Below are 20,911 nucleotides of genomic sequence, written 5' to 3'. Positions count from 1 at the left end.
ATGATCCAATGGCTGCATCAAATCTGTGATAACAATATGTTCGCTGTCCAGTCGATCCAATTCTCCCTTCACAGCGTGCCTTAGGGTGGAAAAGCTGGACCTTGATGTGAAGTATTTAGGTTTTGCATTTGGTTCCTGTAAAATAGGAGCACTCAGATCTTCAGTTCAGTCCAAGCCACCTCAAAATAGTTTCATTCAGAACTCAACCAGTCCTGTAAGTAATCTAATGAACACAAACTTGATGCATTGGACGCATCCATGCCAAAATATTTGCCTTTCCTTCTTTGTATGGAACATGCAGCTACAAGCATTTCTTAACCGACTTGTCTTCGAGGTCGACCTTAACCGTCCCCGAACTGGGATCTTCTGTTATGCACAAAATGTGAGGGTAATGCCGTCTGGTTGTAGGGTCATACAACTAAAATTCTGGCACATGGAGTTTATAAAGAAGACCGTTGCTCTAGCATGAATCTGCAATACCCGGCTCTCTTTTTGAATGAAATGAATGATGTGACTTAGTCAGGCTTCGAGGAGAATAACAGCGGTCACTTCATCCACTACGTTCAATTTCATTTGGTCGTAGATTTTGCAAAACAAACGGATACCCAGTGACTCCGTTTACCGCAAATGAGCAGGGAGCGTTCATTTGGAAATCTAGGTTACCGCGTTTCGAAAAGCAGTGCGGCATGATATAAAGTCTCCCTTAAACACGACAAACGCTCCTCCACGCCGTTCACCCCACCTTCAGGTTCTGCACAGAAGATTTCACTTGCAGAGAACTGCCGCTCGTTGGTTGCATTGATGTTGTTTTACTTACGTCTCCATTATGTTGGAAGTTTGTTCGAATGCGTTTGCTGGAACTAGACTTGCATTTTGTATCATAGGTACAATGTCCCAAGCCGGCCGGAGTGGCCAAGCGGTTCTACGCGCTGCAGTCTGGAACCGCGAGACCGCTACGGTCGCAGGTTCGAATCCTGCCTCGGGCATGGATGTGTGTGATGTCCTTAGGTTAGTTAGGTTTAAGTAGTTCTAAGTTCTAGGTGACTGATGAGCACAGATGTTAAGTCCCATAGTGCTCAGAGCCATTTGAAACATTTGAGCACGTAGAAGTGCCGCAACACGTTGTGGCATGGACTCGACAGACGTCTGAAGTAGTGTCGGAGTGAACTGACACCATAAATCCTGCAGGGCTGCCCATAAATCGTACACTTCCATCCGCTCGATACTATTTTAAAGGAGACTCGTCCGACCTTACAAAATGTTTCCCAATGTCGGTGTTGACAGGCCAAGGCATTGCGTAAAGCTTTGTGTCGTGCAGTCATCAAGGGCACACGGGAGGGCCTCTGGCTCCGAAAACTCATATATATGACGTTCCGTTGAATGCTTCGCACTCTGACACTTGTTGATGGCCCAGCACTGAAATCTGCGGCAACTTGCGGAAGGGTTGCACTTCTGTTACGTTGAACGATTCTCTTCCATCGTCACTGGTCCTGGTCTTGCAGAATTTTTTTCCCGGGCGCAGCGATGTCGGAGACTTGATGTTTTATAGGATTCCTGATATTCACGGTACACGCTTGAAATGGTCGTACGGGGAAATCCCCACTTCATCGCTACCTCGGTGATGCTGTATCTCATCGCTTGTGCGCCAGCTATAAAACCAAGTTCACACTCACTTAAATCTTGATAACATGCCATTGTAGCTGCAGTGACCGATCTAACCGCTGCGCTAGGCACTTTTCCTGTATAGACGTTGCCGACCGCAGCGCATTATTCTACCTGTTTACGTATCTCTGTATGTGAATACACATGTCTATACCAGATTCTTCGGCGCTTCAATGTAGCTTCTGCTGAAGAGCGTTCAACAGCGTGGGCAGTACAGTATTCACAGGACGATCTTCTGTATTAATCACAATGCTTACGAACGTCAGAAACAAAGTGCACTGCAGACAGTCGTCATATTACCTTGTGAGCATGTCAGTTCCGACATGGTAAAACTCTGGAATAGGTGCTTGTCTGGTGACTTTAACCTTGTGATCGGGCGTACTGTTTCTGCATATTTTGCATTAAGTACTGTCGTTGCTGTTTCTGCGAAGTCTGAAGTTGCTTTCTCGTCAGTACAGCTGCTGTTTGGCCGCCTGAGCAACATGGCAAGAATGCATAAAGAAATCAATTTGCGCTGTTATGTCGTTGCCGGCAACGCACATAAAACAACGTTACCTTCACTTCTTTGTATGCTCACTGGCCTTGCGAACGGTAAAACCTATGACCATAGACAGTGGAAATCAGGCAGTTCCATATTTGTGTAGAAGATAAACTAAAGCAATTAATGGTGTCAGCGGCTTTTATTTCCTTCATATGAGTATATAGTTTCTTGGATATAGTCAGTTGTCTGTCTTACACTTCCTTTCGTTACAATTCAGGCTTGTACCATTTCCTATTTTAATACGACACTGAAGTCGCGCGATATAAATTATGACAAAGGTATATACAAAATGATCTAATTAAAAGCAAATTGCAGGTCGTTATTTAAACAAATTTGTATAACATTTTCACTCATAAACAGAAAACAAAAACAGAAGAGGTAATGAGATCGCTCTTATTACAAACAAACAGTACATTTTTAGTCGAAGGACATTACCAATTCACATTAGGAAACTGAGATCCAGACAACATGCATCTGTGCGTTTACATATTTAGATCTTTCCCACATAAACGTAGCCCCATTAAAAAAACTTATAAGTATACGTACTTATACACTTCAGCATATTTATTTGATAATGAACTGCCCAAACTAGAAAACCGATTTCCATTACTTCAGAATACTGTAGTAGATCGGTATGTGTAAAGTGCGACCATGTCTCATCTCTTACAACTCACTGGAAAATTACAGCTACACTTATTCTGTGATTGCTGGTGGTTTGTTTTCTCGCCTTTCAAAATAATTTTCAGTGCTGTTTAGCGTAGCATAGTAAAAACTGATATCTTTATAAAAAATTAAAAACATCACAAGGTTAGTCTATTTTCACTACAGTAATTAATTACCTGATTATCATTTTGTACATAAATCTATATTGCGTGCTTAAGATATCGAGGGGATTCGTTTGCGCTCAAATAGTTATGACGTATCGGAGAACAGAAAAACCTAACAATTTCAAACCCTTTAGTCTGCAGCTAAATAGCTGAAGTGTCTGCAAGCGATTTATTAAAAAAATGTGATTTGTTATTTAATTTCAATATGAGAAACGTAATAAAAATGCCACACACAATCCCAATTAATCTTTCTTTACAGTTCGCTGCTATCATTTCTCGTTAACGTAAATCGCAATAAATTAAATCAAATCCCACCCACGACCATAAAGAGAATTTGATGTTTTTGCTTACATCTCTCGTCAGTGCTCACGCAAATAAATTCGGTCGGTGTGGTGTACCTGCGCCATTCGTAGCAGGTAACGGCTAATTAAAACTCAACCGCCTATACACAACTGAACAGACTGCTTATGTCAGTATCAATTTTCTCATTATATATGGCTCACCGAAGAATAATTTTTATTTGCAAATAGCAATAAATAGCTGAATCAAGATAAAACGTTTTCAAAAATCTCTTAGGTATACCATACTTACGGATGATCTTAGAGTGTCAGCGAACGTGAAGAAACATGGTGCGCTGTAAATACAACAAAATACACAGTTTTCTTTGCCTACTTGCTCGGCGATCAGTCTGAGCCATCAGCTGAAACAACCTAGGTTGTTACAATATCTGTTCGGAGTTATTTAAGATTGGATATCAATGTGAACACAACTGAGGGGAAGCAGGTGAGAGAGTGACGTTTATCGGAAGAATTTAGGAAAATGTAATACACCTACAATGGAAGACGCCCGTGACACCTGTTCCTGAGTATTCTTGCCACTGTTAGACTCTTATTAAGTCTGACGCGAAAGAGCTGGGAAATATTCAAACAGGAATTAGCCACGAGTTGTTTAGTGAGGTCACCGCCCCGTATTAGTTGAGATTTGGAGGAGGCGGAGGAGGAGGTTAGTGTTTAACGTCCCGTCGACAACGAGGTCATTAGAGACAGAGCACGAGCTCGGATTAGGGAAGGATTGGGAAGGAAACCGGTCGTGCCCTTTCAAAGGAACCGTCCCGGCATATACCTGAAGCGATTTAGGGAAATCACGGAAAACAGGATGGCTGGACGCGGGTTTGAACAGTCGTCCTCCCGAATGCGAGATAACCAATCCGCCACCTCGCTCAGTCTTGAGATTTTAAGATTATATTATTTATTATAGGTTTAGCCAAATAACCACCCTCCAGTGTACATCTCGCATGATATCCACATCGGTAAAGTAAGAGACAATCTGACTTGGCCATAGTACAGTTCTCCCACTGCTCCATCCACACTGTAATCTGCAAACAACTTTACTATCTGTGGCAGAAATGATGTCAAACGTCAGCGTCTTTTGGCACTATTCCCTATTCCGTTTTCAAACAGTTCGCGGGAACAATGATTTTCGGTTAACTTCCACATGATCTCGAATTTTCTGACCTTGTGGCCATGACCTACCCACGAGATGTGAGTGGCAGGAGAATATTGTTCTAAGCAACATACCAGTGTACCCTCTGCGTTTCACACGATGCCGCTGGATGAGTATTTCCATGGCACTCTGCTGTTAACGATGCTAGTCCATGACAAAACTTGCTACTGTTCTTTGGATCACATTCACCTCCATTGTTTACATGTTAAAAGTTCCAGCTTACGAGAAACACAAAAAGAGGACGATGGTTTTGTAAGCTACTTCTGCTGCGAGGGAATTAAATGATTTCAGGCTGGTATTCACATTTCCGTTTACAAATGTAGCCGTACCTCTTTAAAACGCTCTGCAACAATTCTGAAAGATATTTAACGATTGTTGCTGTTCCAAAATACTGATCTTTAAGTGTGTCATATACCCGTGCAGTACGTCAGTTGATTTGTGTTGACGGTCAACTGCAAGATACATCACTAGGCTTGTAGATTTTCCTCATTAGCAATCAATTTTCTGGATTTACCGTTACCCAGTGTACAACAGCATTATCCGGGAACATTCGAGTACACTGAAGGCCACTCGCAAGCTCATTTTGATTTAGTGGCCGTAGTCTAAAACTCCTACAGCCACGTCATGTCTTTCTTATCCCCCACATCCTTGTTAGTCATGTATGGGAAGTTTATCCTATGATAATTCATATATTTATTCCCGGAGATGAATGCCCTACAGTGATTCGTTAGGAAATTACAACCCATCTCATGTTGCTGAGAACAAATATTTTCTTTCCCTTGCCGACATTCGTTTTAATACTTGCCGTCATTTATGCTACAACAGCATTCTGAGTGCCGATTTCCACCTCCGTACCGAATCTAAAAGAGTGGATCTGTTCATCACCAAGAAATCTAATACGATGTCCTCACGAGAAACTGCTTAAGGTGGTTTTCGGATGAGCGATTCTGTACTATAAAGCATTAGTCCTAGTCCGTGGCACCTGTTATTATCAGGCGAGTCCTAAAAGTATCGTAATTCGAGTTTTGTATCTGAGACTGGACACATTTACTGAACAGGTGGTTCAAATGGGTCTGAGCACTTTCGGACTTCACATCTGAGGTCATAAGTCCCCTAGAACTTAGAACTACTTATACCTAACAACCTAAGGTCATCACACACACCCATCCCCGAGGCAGCATTCGAACCTGCCACCGTAGCGGTCGAGCGGATCCGGGCTGAACCGCTCGGCCACACCGGCCGGCTTCTGAACAGATGATTAGGGTTTAAAGTCTAATTAATAACAATGTCATTACCGGCGGAACACCAGGTCTGCTTCAGCAGGGATGGGGGAAGAAAACTTTCCTTTAAAGGAATCATTCCGGCTTTTTCCTCAAGCGATTTAGGGGAAATCGAAATCTACATGGCCGAGAGGGGATTTTAACAGTGGGCCTCCGGAATACGAGTCCAGTGCAAACCACTGCACCACTTCGCTCGTTCACAATGACTGCGGAAAGGCTCTTGAAATTTCTACATCTACTGGGGACTATGCCGTGCAGAGCAATAACCTAACGGCTTTTCACGGAAGAAGAATGACTACCGCAAAAAAAAAAAAAAGAAAAATAAACCGCAACGCGATGGAATTATAAGAATGCGACGGAAATCCATACATGTATTGTACATGTAAAGAAATTTGGGTGATTTATCCAACAGAAAGTGCTTCATGAACTGAGCAAGTCAGTAATCCGTTGACCCAGTCTGGCCCTTGTGCAGGCAGTTATTTTGCGTGACAGTGACTGATAGTGTTTGTTGGATGTCCTTCTGAAGATATATCGTGACAAATTCCGTCCAACTGACGCGTTAGATGGTCAAAACGCCAGCTGGTTGGAGGGCTCTGCACATAATGCCCCAACCGTTACCAGTTAGTAAAAGATCCAGCAACCTTGTGCTGTAATAGAGCCGCGGACGACAACCAAAAGGGCTCTGCTATGAAGATAAATGGCACCCCAGACCATCTTTCAAAGTTGTCGGGCCATCTGGCGGGCAACAGTCAGGTTCGTATCCCACGGCTATCCACGGCGTGTGCAGATACGTCTTCGGCCTGATATCTCATTGACATGAGTATAATTGTCTTCAGTGATACATTCTGTTAGAACAGAGCCCCGATGACCAGCGATGACGTGTCTGGGGTCGCCCTGGACAACAGTAGAATACCAACCTGATTGTCGCCCGCCATATAGCCCTAAATCGAGGAATGATGGTCTGGGGTGCCATTACATTTCACAGCAGGAACCCTTTGGTTGTCATCCGTGGCACCATTACGTCACACCGGTACATCGACTATATTCTTCGCCCCTTTTTGTTTCCCTTCACCGGAAGCCATCCTGGGCTCCAATTTCAGCAAAATAATAACCGCAGGCACACGGTGAGTGTTTATACTGCTTGTCTTCGTCGTTGCCAAAGCCTAACTTGGCCGGAATGTTCGCCGGACCTCCCCCTAATTGAGGAGTTTTGTAGTATTATGGGCAGGGCACTCCAACCAGCTCGATAATCTGACAATGTAACGCACCAATTGGACAGAATTTGATACGATATCCCTCAGAGGGACATCTAACAACTTTATTCACGAGTCCGAAGCCGAGTTACTGTTTGCATAAGGGCCAGAGGTGGACCAACGCGTTTCTGACCTGGTTTGTGAAGACCTTGAACTACTCATTCAATTTTTCTGAATGTGCCATCATTTGTTTTTTGTATATGTACATGACATCTATCATTTTCCGTCTCATTCGGATAATTCCGTCGTGGTGAGTCGTTTTTTTGTGTTTCAGTGCAAAAAGGTCTATACGCTGTTCCGTCCTATTTTTACTTTATTTACACTTTAGACATAATTTTAATTACATAAGCGTTACATTTCCATACAGCACTAAACTCTTCTTACGTTGTTGTCTGCTTTAAGATCGGTCCATCTGTACCACATTATCCACTGGGCGCGTCGGTGCTGCCTCATTGTCTATTGTGTACACCTGAGCTGCTTTCTGGTGGTGGTGGTGGTGGTGGTGGTGGTGGTGGTGGTTAGTGTTTAACGTCCCGTCGACAGCGAGGTCATTAGAGACGGAGCACAAGCTCGGGTTAGGGAAGGATTGGGAATGAAATCGGCCGTGCCCTTTTAAAGGAACCATCCCGGCATTTGCCTGAAACGATTTAGGGAAATCACGGAAAACCTGAATCAGGATGGCCGGAGACGGGATTGAACCGTCGTCCTCCCGAATGCGAGGAGGACGCGCCACCTCGCTCGGTCTTGCTTTCTGGCGTCCGGGGGAAGGAAGCTTTGGACAGTCGTGAGACGATGGGGCAGTCTTCTAAATGGGTTGTGCCTGCCGGAGTGACCGATCGGTTCTAGGCCCTACAGTCTGGAATCCCGCGACCGCTATGGTCGCAGGCTCGAATCCTGCCTCGGGCATGGATGTGTGTGATGTCCTTAGGTTAGTTAGGTTTAACTAGTTCTACGTTCTAGGGGACTGATGACCTCAGAAGTTAAGTCCCATACTGCTCAGAGCTATTTGAATCATTTTTTTCTAAATGGGTTGTGGTTGGGACTAACTGTGCTTGCTTAAGGAGAAATGGTTTTCTCAAAAATAGTAGACTTTACCAGTTCCTGTTGGAGTAAACTCTGAAAGGCCTTATCCAGTAGATACTCTTTCCTTAAAGTTCCTGTTAGCAAATATTATAGCAATATCTAAATTCTCTGTATTTCATGTGTATCGCATACGGCATAGTGACGTTGAGATTACCGTTGCCTGCAGATTAATGCCGAAGTTAATATCAAAAAGTGAAATTTATACCAAAATAATACTCAAAGATTCTAGCACCCATCTCGTTAAACGCTGGGAAAGTCTCAAATCCAAACATGCGGCGAGTACTCCGCGGCCACCATCCTGCCCGATCAAGTACATTGATTAAAATGGTAACTGTTACACCACTGACACCTTGATCGAACGCTTACGACCTCCTACTCTAGTATTTCCCATCCCTGTCGCATGAATTGATTCAAATGCACCTTGTTTTCATTATTTCCAGTACACAGAAAAGCTAGTACATGTTGCTTATTGATTGCGTCTAACTTTACTGGAACTTTTCAGATACAGATCGCAGCACATGTTTAGATGATGAGCACGTGCAGCGATTCCTTCAAACTTCGAAAACGGTCGAATCATTGCCATGAGGGAAATGGGATTATCATGCTGATAAATCTCACAGACGGTTCGCTGTAATGCGACAACTGCAAAGGGATTAGTGATGAGGTGGAAAATGGTTCTGAGCACTATGGGACTTACCTTTTGGGGTCATCAGTCCCTTATAACTTAGAACTACTTAAACCCAACTAACCTAAGGACATCACACACATCCATGCCCGAGGCAGGATTCGAACCTGCGACCGTAGCGGTCGCGCGGTTCCAGACTGTACCACCTACAACCGCTTGCCGCTCTGGCCGGCGATGAGGTGGATTAAGCACAACAGCGTCGTACTATTCTTCTTGACGCACTGCACCACGAGAGTACCGTAGGATTGTTCGATTACCTGTGACGAATGGACGGTTGACAACAGCTGAAGTTCTGGCAGAGGTTATAGGCAGAGGTCACCACGAACTGCCGGAAACAAATTACTGAAAGTTAGGATTAGGTCTCGAGTTTCCACGCGACTTTTGGCCTGACACAACACCACAAGCAACAGAAGTTAGCGCAGGATGGAGCCAGGGCCAACCAGGATACTGAGTCTTAATGTCTGGTGCTCAGCGATGAGTCTCGAATCTGTTTGTAGCAATCAGATCGTCGCCAATGGGTGTAGACGTCCTGAAAGTATCAAAAGCCGTCTAACTCCTGGAACCGTTGCGTACATGTGGCAAAAGGACTGATATGTTAATTTTATATGAGAGTGTGAATGCTTGCCAGATTGAGGCAAGACGGATAAAGTTTTTGACACACATTTCGTGACCAAATTACCAAATGGCGTTCGCCGGAGTCGTATCACAAGATACATCACTACACTTCGCACCAAAAACGGCCTGATGAATGTACGAATCCGTGGCTAGCCTGCCCAGTCGCCGTATCTGCAACCCACAGTGAATGTATGGGATGTGATGGGTAGCCACACTCTTTCCAGGCAGTAGTACTCATGAAACGACAAAGAGTTTTGTACGTGCCAAAGTATTCTTCTAGGTGACATTTGAGATCTGTTTTCTCCCATACCACGACGAAGATAAGAGTATTTTTGCACACACGCTGGTCACATCCCATGTTGGTGTACACTGCCGGAAAAAGATACATCTTCAAGGACTGTTCAGGTTACAGTACATGCATACTGAGGGGTTGTAATGTTAGTGATTTATGTGTCACGGTCACAGCACCGGTAATCTGATAGCGCCCAGGAGATGTGTCAGTGCAACCCCTCTTTCGAATGTGCAGGCAGTCACTGTGCTGAGGTTACAGGTGAACAGTGTTTGCAACATTCATTCTAGAGTACCACAACGACCCACTGACGAGTACGTACTCCTATTAAACAGCCATATGAAAGGGGCGGTCGCATTGTGGACCTGCGTGGAAGCTAGATGAACGTTCCGATGCATTAGACGCCTACTACACATGTCGGGCACAGATCGTCGGAGGTGGGGCGCTGCTTTTAACAGTGGTCTGACGAAAGTTCCCACACCCGTAAACAAGACTCTGAACGCCCGCGGAATACCGACGTATGTCAAAACCGACGAATTGTCCGATTGAGCGGTGATCGACCCAACAGCATCCAGGGTCGAAATACGGACACATGTAGCATCCGCAATGTCTCCAGGGACAACTGGGACCCATATACTTGCTGCAGGGTTGATATCAAGTGTGTCTCTCGTCGGCTACCACTGATACTAAGTCACCGTCAAGCATGGCTACTCTGGTGTTGCGAAAGAGTTGACTAGAGAGTGTAATGGCGCTCTATTCCTCAGTGATGAGGCTAGGTTCCGTCTATATGCGTGTTATAGACGTACACGTTTACAACGTAGACATGGCGGTTGGCTATTCCAGACCTGCGACACACAGGTCCCATGACAGACTTCATGGTGTGAAGGTCATCAAAATCACTGTCACATTTGGCGTTCCTGGAGGGTAAAGTAAGCAGTGCCAGCGACATTACACAGCCTACTACCATATCTGCAACAGGAGGGTGACGTGCTTCTTCAGCGTGGCAGTGCACGTCCACATATCGCTGCTGCGATGGAACGTACATTTCGTGGTGTATAACAACTTCCTTGGTCAGCAAAATCACCAGATCTCTCCAACTGAACACGTTTGCGACATGATGAAGCAGAAACCTACTCGTTCCCCAGTGAGTGTTTGCTCCTTGTACTGTGACATGAGCTTGTCTTTTAGTCTGAATTTGTTACTGTTCTCTCATACAATGACGACCTACCTGTCAACACAGTTGTCGATAAAATTACCTTCTACTTGAGCTCTTGCTCTTTTTTCCTGTCTGCGTAGGTGATGTACATCAGATTCGAATGGAATAAACGTTTGATCTTTTAATATACACTATGTCATTATCACCTGCACAAGTTTGATGAATATCGAACTGGTGCTAGATAGTCCAGCACTTTACATTTCCACGAGATGCCGAAACCAGGCTTCTGGTTATACCGTTTTACAACATTACAACATAATCTAAAAACCATTTGTTCGTTCTCTCACTCTTGCTCCAAGTAATGGTGCCTATAAGCGATGAATATGTTTGGTATTATAAAAGAGTCGAGGTATTTAAATGAGAGGCGAGAATATAGCTAAAGAGTGCTCTTGGAAGACGACATTTGTAAGCAATCTGAATGACGCGAGTGCTTTGTGACCGAGTGTCAGTCCAGCTCTCTCCGCTTTCAGGCGACGAGTCGCTGTCGGCAGCGCCAGTGATGGGTGCCGTGCTGGGGGTGTCCCTAACGCTGCTGGCCGTGGCCCTGGGGGCTGCCGCGACGCTCAGCCGACGATCCAGGAGGCGGCGCCATCTGCGCGCAGCCGCCGCCGCCGCCGGCAAGGCGCTGCCCCCGCACCACACCGCCGCCCTCATCGCCGAGGAGAAGGACCCAGACCTCATCCCTGCCGGCTTCGGTAAGTTGTCTTACTGCTGCACAATCCTCCAGTCCTCACTACACTAGCTGTCACAAGCCGATTGTTTATGGAGTTTTCAGACGAAGTAGCGATCTAGGAGTATACTGTTTGAACTACTGTGTCATGAGCAGCCGTTTGACATTTCAGAGGTTGTATGTGCCTTGTCTTAAAATTGCATGTATTCTGCGTATACAGTAGAGTGGAAAAATACATGAGTTTTAGGTTATTTAGGGGTATTCAGAGTGGGTCACAAGGTAGACACTTCTGGCAGCAACAATAGCTTTAATGTGGTCTCATCGAGTCGAAGTAGGCCTGGATGTGAGATACTGGTGCGTGAGATGATGTTGCAACAATTCTCTGCCAGTGGCGTATGTTATGCCTCGTGTAAGAGAAAGACGCGTTTACCAGTACATTTCGGAATTCAACAGCGTCATATTCGTGCCCTGTGGAGACTGCCGGTTATTATTCCGCGATACTGCTGTTCGCGTTTATCAGCATTTTGTGAACGTCACGCGAAAATGGAATCGATAAGTTTAGGAGTGCCATACCCAAGGGCCCTACACGGCTATTACCCGAGAGCACTTCCGTGTTGTACCTTAGGCCCTGTAAAGACGTAAATAATCGTTGCATCATTGGATGCAGCCAGTAGTAGACATGGACAGAGTGACGCCGTCTGGAGCAGCACGGACTGTCAGCACGTTTCCCATTGTCGCGGCATCCCCAGACTCGGCACCAGATGAAGGCGTGAAGATGGGGCTGTGTCTGACGGCGACATGCACACTGGAGTGGCACCGTGTCGCCGTTTTAGACGATGAACGTATCTGGGTGTGGAGGGTCTGAATGATGCAGGCTACATCCCTCATTGCCACGTGGGGACTGACTTGGCTTCTTGATCAGGGTGCCACTGGACACACAACTCGATCACCTATGATTCGCATACCCGATAACATGGACACCAAGAATCACATTTCTGTCTTGTTAAGAGACGTGGCCGTATCCTAATCGTTCAATAAGATGACGCAAGACCACTAGTTTGCCGTGCGGTTTATAACGAGCAACCTAAATCAGTAAGGTCCTTGCTTCTCCGGAGTGCTATGATAGTGATTCAATCACTGCTCCACTTCACTTCGTTGCTAAATAGCGTTCATCATATTGAGCGGTGGAGGGGGGGGGGGGGCGGACATCTTTACATCTTTCATTCCATTAGCAAAATTTGATAATTGCAATGTTCTGTGTCGAAGTCTGTACTGAGATGCAAGTTCCCCATCCCATCAAAAGGTCAGTTTCTTTTAGCTGACACACCGAACCTCTCAGCTCATGGCCTGTGCGGCTGATCCTGGCGGAGGTTCGAGTCTTCCCTCGGGCATGTGTGTGTGTGTGTGTGTGTGTGTGTGTGTGTGTGTCTTTGTCCTTAGGACAATTTAGGTTAAGTAGTGTGTAAGCTTAGGGACTGATGAAATAAAATGGTTCAAATGGCTCTGAGCACTATTGGACTTAACATATATGGTCATCAGTCCCCTAGAACTTAGAACTACTTAAACCTAACTAACCTAAGGACATCACACAACACCCAGCCATCACGAGGCAGAGAAAATCCCTGACCCCGCCGGGAATCGAACCCGGGAACCCGGGCGTGGGAGGCGAGAACGCTACCGCACGACCACGAGATGCGGGCAGGGACTGATGACCTTAGCAATTAAGTCCCATAAGATTTCACACACATTTGAACGTTATTGAACCTCTCAGCAATCTCCAAACCATGCCTTCGCCAATAAGGATTCTCGTGTAGGACTCCCTCGAGGGACTAGGCTCTTTTATGCCTAAGAAATTTAATCTCTTTCTATCTAAAGCCACAACTTAAATTTTTAAACACCTGGCTATCGACGTGACTGTTAATCAGTGTAAATACGCGTTGGTAGCTAAGGTGTGAAATACAGCCACGTTATAGATAACTGTATTATTCGTGCTGTGCAGACAACATCTAACCTTCTTCTTCCTCTTCTTCTTCACTTCAAGGACGTAGGTCCTTCAGTTTTTCCGATATAGGTCCTGACATCTCATCCACGGTCTTCCATGATATTTTCCGATTCGTTTCAAATTCGATACTTGTTTAGTTTTCTCTCTGATATTCCAATAAATTTCAAAATCTGCTCTAATGTCTTCATTTCTTATCTGATTCCTCACACTGCAACCCTTTGTTCTTTTCATAAATCTCATTTCAGTGTCCTACACACTTATTTCTCCTTGCTTTCGTATTATCCATGGTTAGAAGCCAAAACATGTGAGCCATTATTTGAAAAACATTTAGTTTTCTTTCATTCCACACATTGTTGCCTAGTGTTCTTTGCATTCTAGGGTACACCGTATGATATTTAGTTGATTTATTCCATAGGCCATTTTCAAGCTAAGAGCTTAGCTGGCAAAGGATTTAAGATGGAAACTTATTCTAAAACATGACCGTGTTGCACGACTTAGGAATGTACGTGATTTTATCCTTAAAAGCAATGACTGTAGTATTTCTTCACATTACAATGAACTGTGTACTGTAAGACAGCTAAGTTCATCATACAAAATATTATTCACCCCCTTAAACAAGAACACAAGTCGCTTTGAAAGAAGCAATTTCGAGGCCCCAACAAACGTAAGACTTGGCAGTGAAACAGTGTGAATGTGCAAGTTGGTTGTATGGAAACACCGTAGTAAGAAAGTTCAACGCGGGTACATGAGTGTATGGCAGAAATGAGATATCCTTCTTGGGTGAGCGCACGACAACACCTTGAAAGACGTTGCCACATTTCAACGAAACTGTCCAACTAGTTTCCTTGGAATGATGCACCACTCGTAGCCATGTACCGCGGCGCAAGAACAGTGGTCATAGAAAGTTCTCAACCGACTGGGACTGGAGGCGATTGTTACACTCCTTGTCAATCACAGTGGATTTCAGACCTGACAGAAACTGCTGCTATTAGTGAATGCAGGTGCACCTTATTCAGTTTTCGATACAACAGTGATAAAAGAATGGCATGTGTTTAAGCTGCAAGGTGTAGATGTTGGAGGAGTGTGTTGACGGCGTAGGTAACGTTAGAAGTCGTTCTGTGAAATATCCAAGGCGTGTTTTGTACCATTAGTTGAGTCGACTCTTCCCGGTTACTGATACATGAACCAGAATGTCTGTTTCAGCATTGTTGGTGAGCAGCCCTCCCTTCCACAACTGCTTCATTCGCGATTTTCAATGGTCCGTGGTCGTAGGTCTGCACTCATACATTCCTGGTTTTACTCAGGCATCCTGTCGCACCTCTACTGTCCCTCCCTATCACCCCATCTCGACCCCTTGGACATGGCTGGGCTTGTTTAGAGCAGCGCCTGAAACGTAGCAGCTAACGTCACCTTGGTTTAGCAGCTGTCAGGATGTAATCATCAATGACTGAAATTAATACGTCATGGACTTTATTCGTCGTCGAAGTAAATCCATTGTCACTTTTAGAGACAGTTTTACAGGGTTTTAGCCTGGCATCATCTGGGAATGATTAACCCTCACTCCGGTCTGCTTATCTCACAAATGAAAGAAAAATATTCAATATTTATTTAATACGAGTTTTAGAATTTTAGTCACCTACACCAAGTTATTGTTTTTACTAAGGTGGATTGCCAGCCAGTACTCTGATAATGCTTTCGATTGCGTTCAAAATGGATTGAATTCGTAGAGCGGTTGTAGTGCACTGGTCTGAAGGTAGCCCTTGCCACCTCTGCAGCTGGCGGAGGGCTGCGAGCGTCGGGCGACCGCGTGCCGCTGTCCGCGCCGTCGCTTGGCAACGGCAGCGTGGTGTCGCCGGCTCTGGCGGGCAGCCTGGTGTCGCCGCCGGCCAGCAAGCTGCCCACGCCGCAGGGCTCCCTCACTCTGGTCTCGCCGCAGGGCCCGCTCGACGCGGCCAGCATGCTCACTCCGCTGGGCTCAGCGCTCTGGCCCAGGACAGTCTCACCGCCACCTGTAACGGTGCGTACTGCACCTGCTGCCGGGTTGTCACATCAAGGGAAACGACGCAAACAACATGGCACTACTTAAGTATTTAGTAAAATGTAGAATCAGACATTTTAAGCTGGAATTTCCTGTGCACTGCTGAACAACCTCCTGTCACGGTCGCCAAAGGAAAAACGTGTGCTGAGAATCAATGTATTGCGGATCCTGTTTCGTCAGGAACCTTATGAGACAACCACATTGTTATGGTGTTAAGGGGGGTAGGACGTTAAACGGGCCGACTTGGAACAGGATTGGCACCACAGGACATTTTAATTTACACTGTCTTTACTTTTACAAAGAAATTCATGAAACGTTGTCAGAATGACCAGGAAGCATTCACAATCATAGCAGTTCAAAAACATAATAAAATAATTTTTTTCACATGTGAAATTTCACCATTTTTTCACTTACTATTGGCTGCATTTGTAGCTATAGGTACACTTTTCTCCATGAGTAAGAGAGATTGTTCGATGAATTTTGCACAGCATACAAACCACAATTACATGTGCACGAAACTGTAGAATTTTCCAAGTCTATTACAAACGGTGGTAAAAATTGAGTTACTAATCTATAAAATTGGAGTTTTCTCTAAACATGAATTTTAAGATGTAACAGCTCATTATTTTTTCATAAATTAAATAAATTCTAGAGTTTTATACAGCTGTAAGTATGGTTTGTATCCTGCGCAAAATTCATTAAAGAATCTCTCTTACTCATGAAGTAAAGTGTACCAATAGCAACAAATGAAGCCAATAGTAAGTGAAAATATGATGAAACGTCAAATTTAAAAAAAAGTTTTTTCTTCTGTTTTTGAACTTCCAATGCTGTGAGTGTGAATCCTTCATCCTCCCTGGTCATGCTGACAAAGTTTCATGAATTTATTTCTAAAAGTATAGATAGTGGAAATTAAAATGTCCTGTGGTGCCTCTCCTGCACACAATGTCAGGCTTATGTACGTGCCAGACATCAGCAGACGAGTAATTAATAACCTTCTCATAGTTCTGACACAACCTGCGTGTTTCCGGATGACTGACTGTATGCGAAATAGACGAAGAAAAAAAAAATCGTCTGGCCTATGTCGCCTTCATCTCCCGTCACCTCCGAAAATGACCAGTAAATCAGCATCTGTAATTAGGGACCGACAGTCAGTAAAATTCTTCGAATATACGATTCCGTTGTCACTATGTAAAATTGTCCAATGCTTCGGCCACTGTTGCAAACGGCCTTCCTCAGGGTGTTTCGGCCACTGTGGCAAATGCCCTTCCTCAGTATCATTAGCCTCTTTAAGCAACAGTGGCCGAAATGTTGTAGGATTTTACATACTGACAGTGTGATACTTTGAAGAATTTTGTTGACTGTGTCAATGACTGTGGGAGCCTATATTTGCACTACAGAGTGAATCTGACCTCTACCAGTAGGCCATCTGTAGTTGATCATGGTTATTTGCTGCGTGTTCTGCAATGACAGACCCTCATTACAGAATAATTAGTTAAGTTTGTTACGCCAGTTGTCTTTGTGACCCTATTTCCTAAGAAAATTCACACGTCAATATGAATAGCAGTAATGTGTGATATCTCTGTCAACAAAACACTTCCATTTTTTCATAGAACTGCTGGTATGACAATTAAATGAAACTTCATCGCTAGTCCCAATACTGACAAAAATAGTTCATTGTCAAATGAACAGGAGAAGGTTACGAAATCATACTAAACTAACAGGAAAACAACTTTGCTACAGGAAATGACACTACATAAAATAACCAGTTCTTTGCAATAGCTCTTCAAAATATCGACTTCCACGATGACAATAAGTATAACAACAGTAGACCATGAACTCCTAGACTCTACTTAACTGTTAAACTACTGTGCGAAAATTGCTGTCTGTAAACAATCCATTCACGATGCATAAACGTTTTCCACCACAGAGTTTTTCGTAGCAGCTCTTGTTTGGCAAGATAGGTGAAAGATATTTTTCCGACTTTTTAAGAATGAGAGAGAGTTTCCGGCAGTAGTTTCGAGTGGGCCACTTTAGTACCAGAATGTCCTGTCACGGTCGCCACATACAGCGTGTCCGCTGAGGACGACCTGCCGCTGTCTTCAACTGGGGCTTCTTACTTTCGGGAATCTTCTGCCTCCATCTGCTACGACGTCCCTGCGACAGAGTGCTGGGCGTGTTGCAGGTGTCCGGGCCGGTGCTGAGCGTGGGCGGCGTGCTGCCGTGGGAGGCCCGCTCGGTAACGCCCCGCGCGTCGCCGCCGCCCCCGGCGCCGGAGTACCGGCCGCCGCCCCCAGGGCCCGTCGTGGCGGACATCGAGCTCAACGGGCGGGCCATCAAGGAGCGCCTCATGGCCAGCCGCCTCCCTGAGAGCTGCGTATGATCGCCTCGCACAGCCGCGCACCGTCCCGAAACGCACGCCGCCTAACTCGGCGCTAGTACCTGGCCGCCACCTCAGCCTGTCAGCCCGAGTGACAGCGGTGATTCGCCTCACGCGACTGTTGCTGCTGTCAGTTTCGCGAAGTTCAGCCTTATAGACGCGGTCGTTCAGCGTACGTTGGACACAGTGGATCTATAACGAGCTGAATCAGGAGTCAGCGCTGATATAAAAATCCTTAACACACGAGGAAATGTCTGATACATTGATCTGTATTTAATAATGGCAACAACTCCGAAGACGTTCTTCCACGCAGAAAGGTATAATTACCTCAGTTGAGCCACGGACTTTAATACCCAAGCACGTACGGTTGTAAGTACTTTGGAAAGTATATTACTGCTCACTTAAGTGTTGTACGATTAGTATGCGAAGCTATTCGTAAAAATGTTCTGCAGATCTTCAGTGTCTCGCATGCATAATCTACAGCTAAACATAACGAACTCGTTTTGATTCTACTATTTTCGAGTGTTATTTCATGGTGGAGACTTGGCAGTATTGGAACTGATCTTGGCTTATCTTCTGCCCCTATGAGTACTAGTTCAATAGCGGTTAAAAACGCAGATCTTTCTGGACTTATTAAAAACTATTCTTACAGTACCATATGGTCTTGGTTTTGATCACATGTAGTTATAAGAGGATCGTTCGAACGATATCACAGTTTTTTTCTGCCAAATGTTCCCCATGACGGGAAAAACGACTAATAAAATCTGGAGTGTAGTACAATCACATCATGCTCGTATGACAAATGGTAATTATTTTGTTCTTTGATAAGCTTGTTTTCAGTTTTGTATTTGGCTTGTCAGATTCGATGCCGTCCACGATTTCTTTGTTGTGCTAATGTCGTCACCTCTGCATACCAGACACAACCGGTATCCTCCGTCAACAACCTCACACATTCTACCAGATACTTGCCACTTTGATGTTTCTGTCTCTAACTCTTTCCTCTGACAGTATAAGTATTCCTGAATGGCTCAGCATTAATTTTTCACTGCTTCTCGGAAGTAATTCTCAATACCCGATTTTATCGCGAATATTTTTTACTTCATTTTAGATTTGATTTGTGTATTAATTTTTAGTATGCTTGTGCAGCACCACTCACTACATCTTCTTAATTACCTCTTCTTCGATTTTCGCACAATCAGCGTTTCATATAAAGCTAATATCAGTGAATCACTTTATTTGTTCTTTGCCAATATCAAATACCAGTGAATCACTTTATTTGGACGTCTCCTTCTAGTTTCTGGCATTTATCCGAGCTGGGCTGTATTACCCCTGTATTTATTCGTAGCAGATCACCGCTTTCCTTTCTAGTGTTTAGTTTTTTGAATTAATCTTACATATTGCGGGACGCACCGTTCCTCTAAAATTAACTGCGCGTGTACGTGATACGTCCGGTGGAATGTGACGACCCCATGGTTTTCCACATTTGACAACCGAAGCCTGATCAGAACGACGTGGCGCAAAATCATTCTTCTAGAATTTGTACAGAGTTTATGTCTTTACCTAGCAGGAAAATTGCTATGAATGGGTCACATTGATCTAAACTTATCATGTAATTTTCGTCATATAAACCGTTCTTACGCTAAGACTTCTCGGCCTCTCTGGACATACTATATATCCTGCTCCTAACAGACCGACTTATGAAAGCTGTAAGATGTTTTCAACAAATATGAAAGTTACATGTGTGGCAAGTATCGAAAGGTAAAGTCACGTGAGAAATTACAATCACTTTTAGTCCTTTTGTGTTCGTGCGGGTTGTTAAATAGTCTACAGAATATGTCACCATGGACTATACTCTTTCCTAAAATTTATCTGATCGTTGGAAACGTAAGACACCCAAATGAGGCATCTGTTATAGCCGAATGTGACAGTACCTTATCGTTGTTCGAACACTGAATATATGTTACGGTTGAACATACGAGTCACTCTCATTTGCTATAGTTTGGAGAAGACGAAGCGTTTCTCTGAACGAAGTCGTATACCTAAGGGGTCAGCTGTTGTCTTCCTCTTAGATTATAATAAAACTATTTTATTCATCGCAGCAGTAGACAGGCCTTTCGCAACTTTTCCAAAATTCAAACGCTTTTTTACTTTTTATTCAATAAAAATGTGGTTTACGAGCAAGTTCAAATATTGTTTCAGCAATTAGAATCAAATTTTGTGTAAAATTTTCCGTCCACAAATATGTTACTTTACATTTCTCAAAGTACAGTTTTTTGAACAACACGGAACTGAATTCCCGCCTTGAGCGGTATTATGGTATCGTGGCATGTTTTAGCACAATCTCAAAAGTACTCAAACGAATTATAATAAAACTGACACCGTAACAATGGTAAAACAAGTTCCTTGAATACAGTTGCTCTGTATGGAAGGCTCTTTTATTTCTTATATTTGAGCCTTCTGCAAAATTCTGTCTGTGGCATGCATTACAGAATCTATCGACTATTCAACAGTGAACACAAATGTGAACACATGAACTTCTACTCGGAAGACAGATATCGCCTAATTGTGATAACAATAAAGTTGATCTTCATGTAACAAAGTTTCTATTGTAAATATTGGAGTTGTTTCACAAAGCAACATGTCGTTTTTATTGAAGCAAAGGTAATAAAAATTTTGTCTACTTATCTGTTTTACTTATTTGTCAATACTTCACTATTATTTCAATGGAAACTAACTGTTTGTATAACATAGTTATCTCTTTTTCATAACAAAGAGTATTATTTATTTCTTAATGAAGTGGCTATGAGATTTTATCTAAATTACCCACACTTACTAGAATAAGCAAGTATTCCATGATTTCACACGACTCC

At 44.0% G+C, this 20,911-nt stretch overlaps 1 protein-coding gene across 1 annotated transcript in view; it reads left to right on the top strand.

Annotated features, from left to right (window-relative positions):
• LOC126266645 (nephrin-like) overlaps positions 1-19,250 on the top strand; it is a 336,835-nt gene extending 317,585 nt beyond the window's left edge. The window contains exons 13-15 of the mRNA XM_049971078.1: positions 11,425-11,649; positions 15,402-15,643; positions 17,847-19,250. Coding sequence (XP_049827035.1) covers positions 11,425-11,649; positions 15,402-15,643; positions 17,847-18,044 — 665 coding nt within the window. The 3' untranslated portion in view covers positions 18,045-19,250. The remainder of the gene's footprint in view (positions 1-11,424; positions 11,650-15,401; positions 15,644-17,846) is intronic.
• The last annotated feature ends 1,661 nt before the right edge of the window (positions 19,251-20,911 follow it).

Source organism: Schistocerca gregaria, chromosome 1 (genome assembly GCF_023897955.1).
Source record: "Schistocerca gregaria isolate iqSchGreg1 chromosome 1, iqSchGreg1.2, whole genome shotgun sequence".
Classification (NCBI taxonomy): Eukaryota; Metazoa; Arthropoda; class Insecta; order Orthoptera; family Acrididae; genus Schistocerca; species Schistocerca gregaria.
This window is presented reverse-complemented; position numbering and strand designations above follow the sequence as displayed.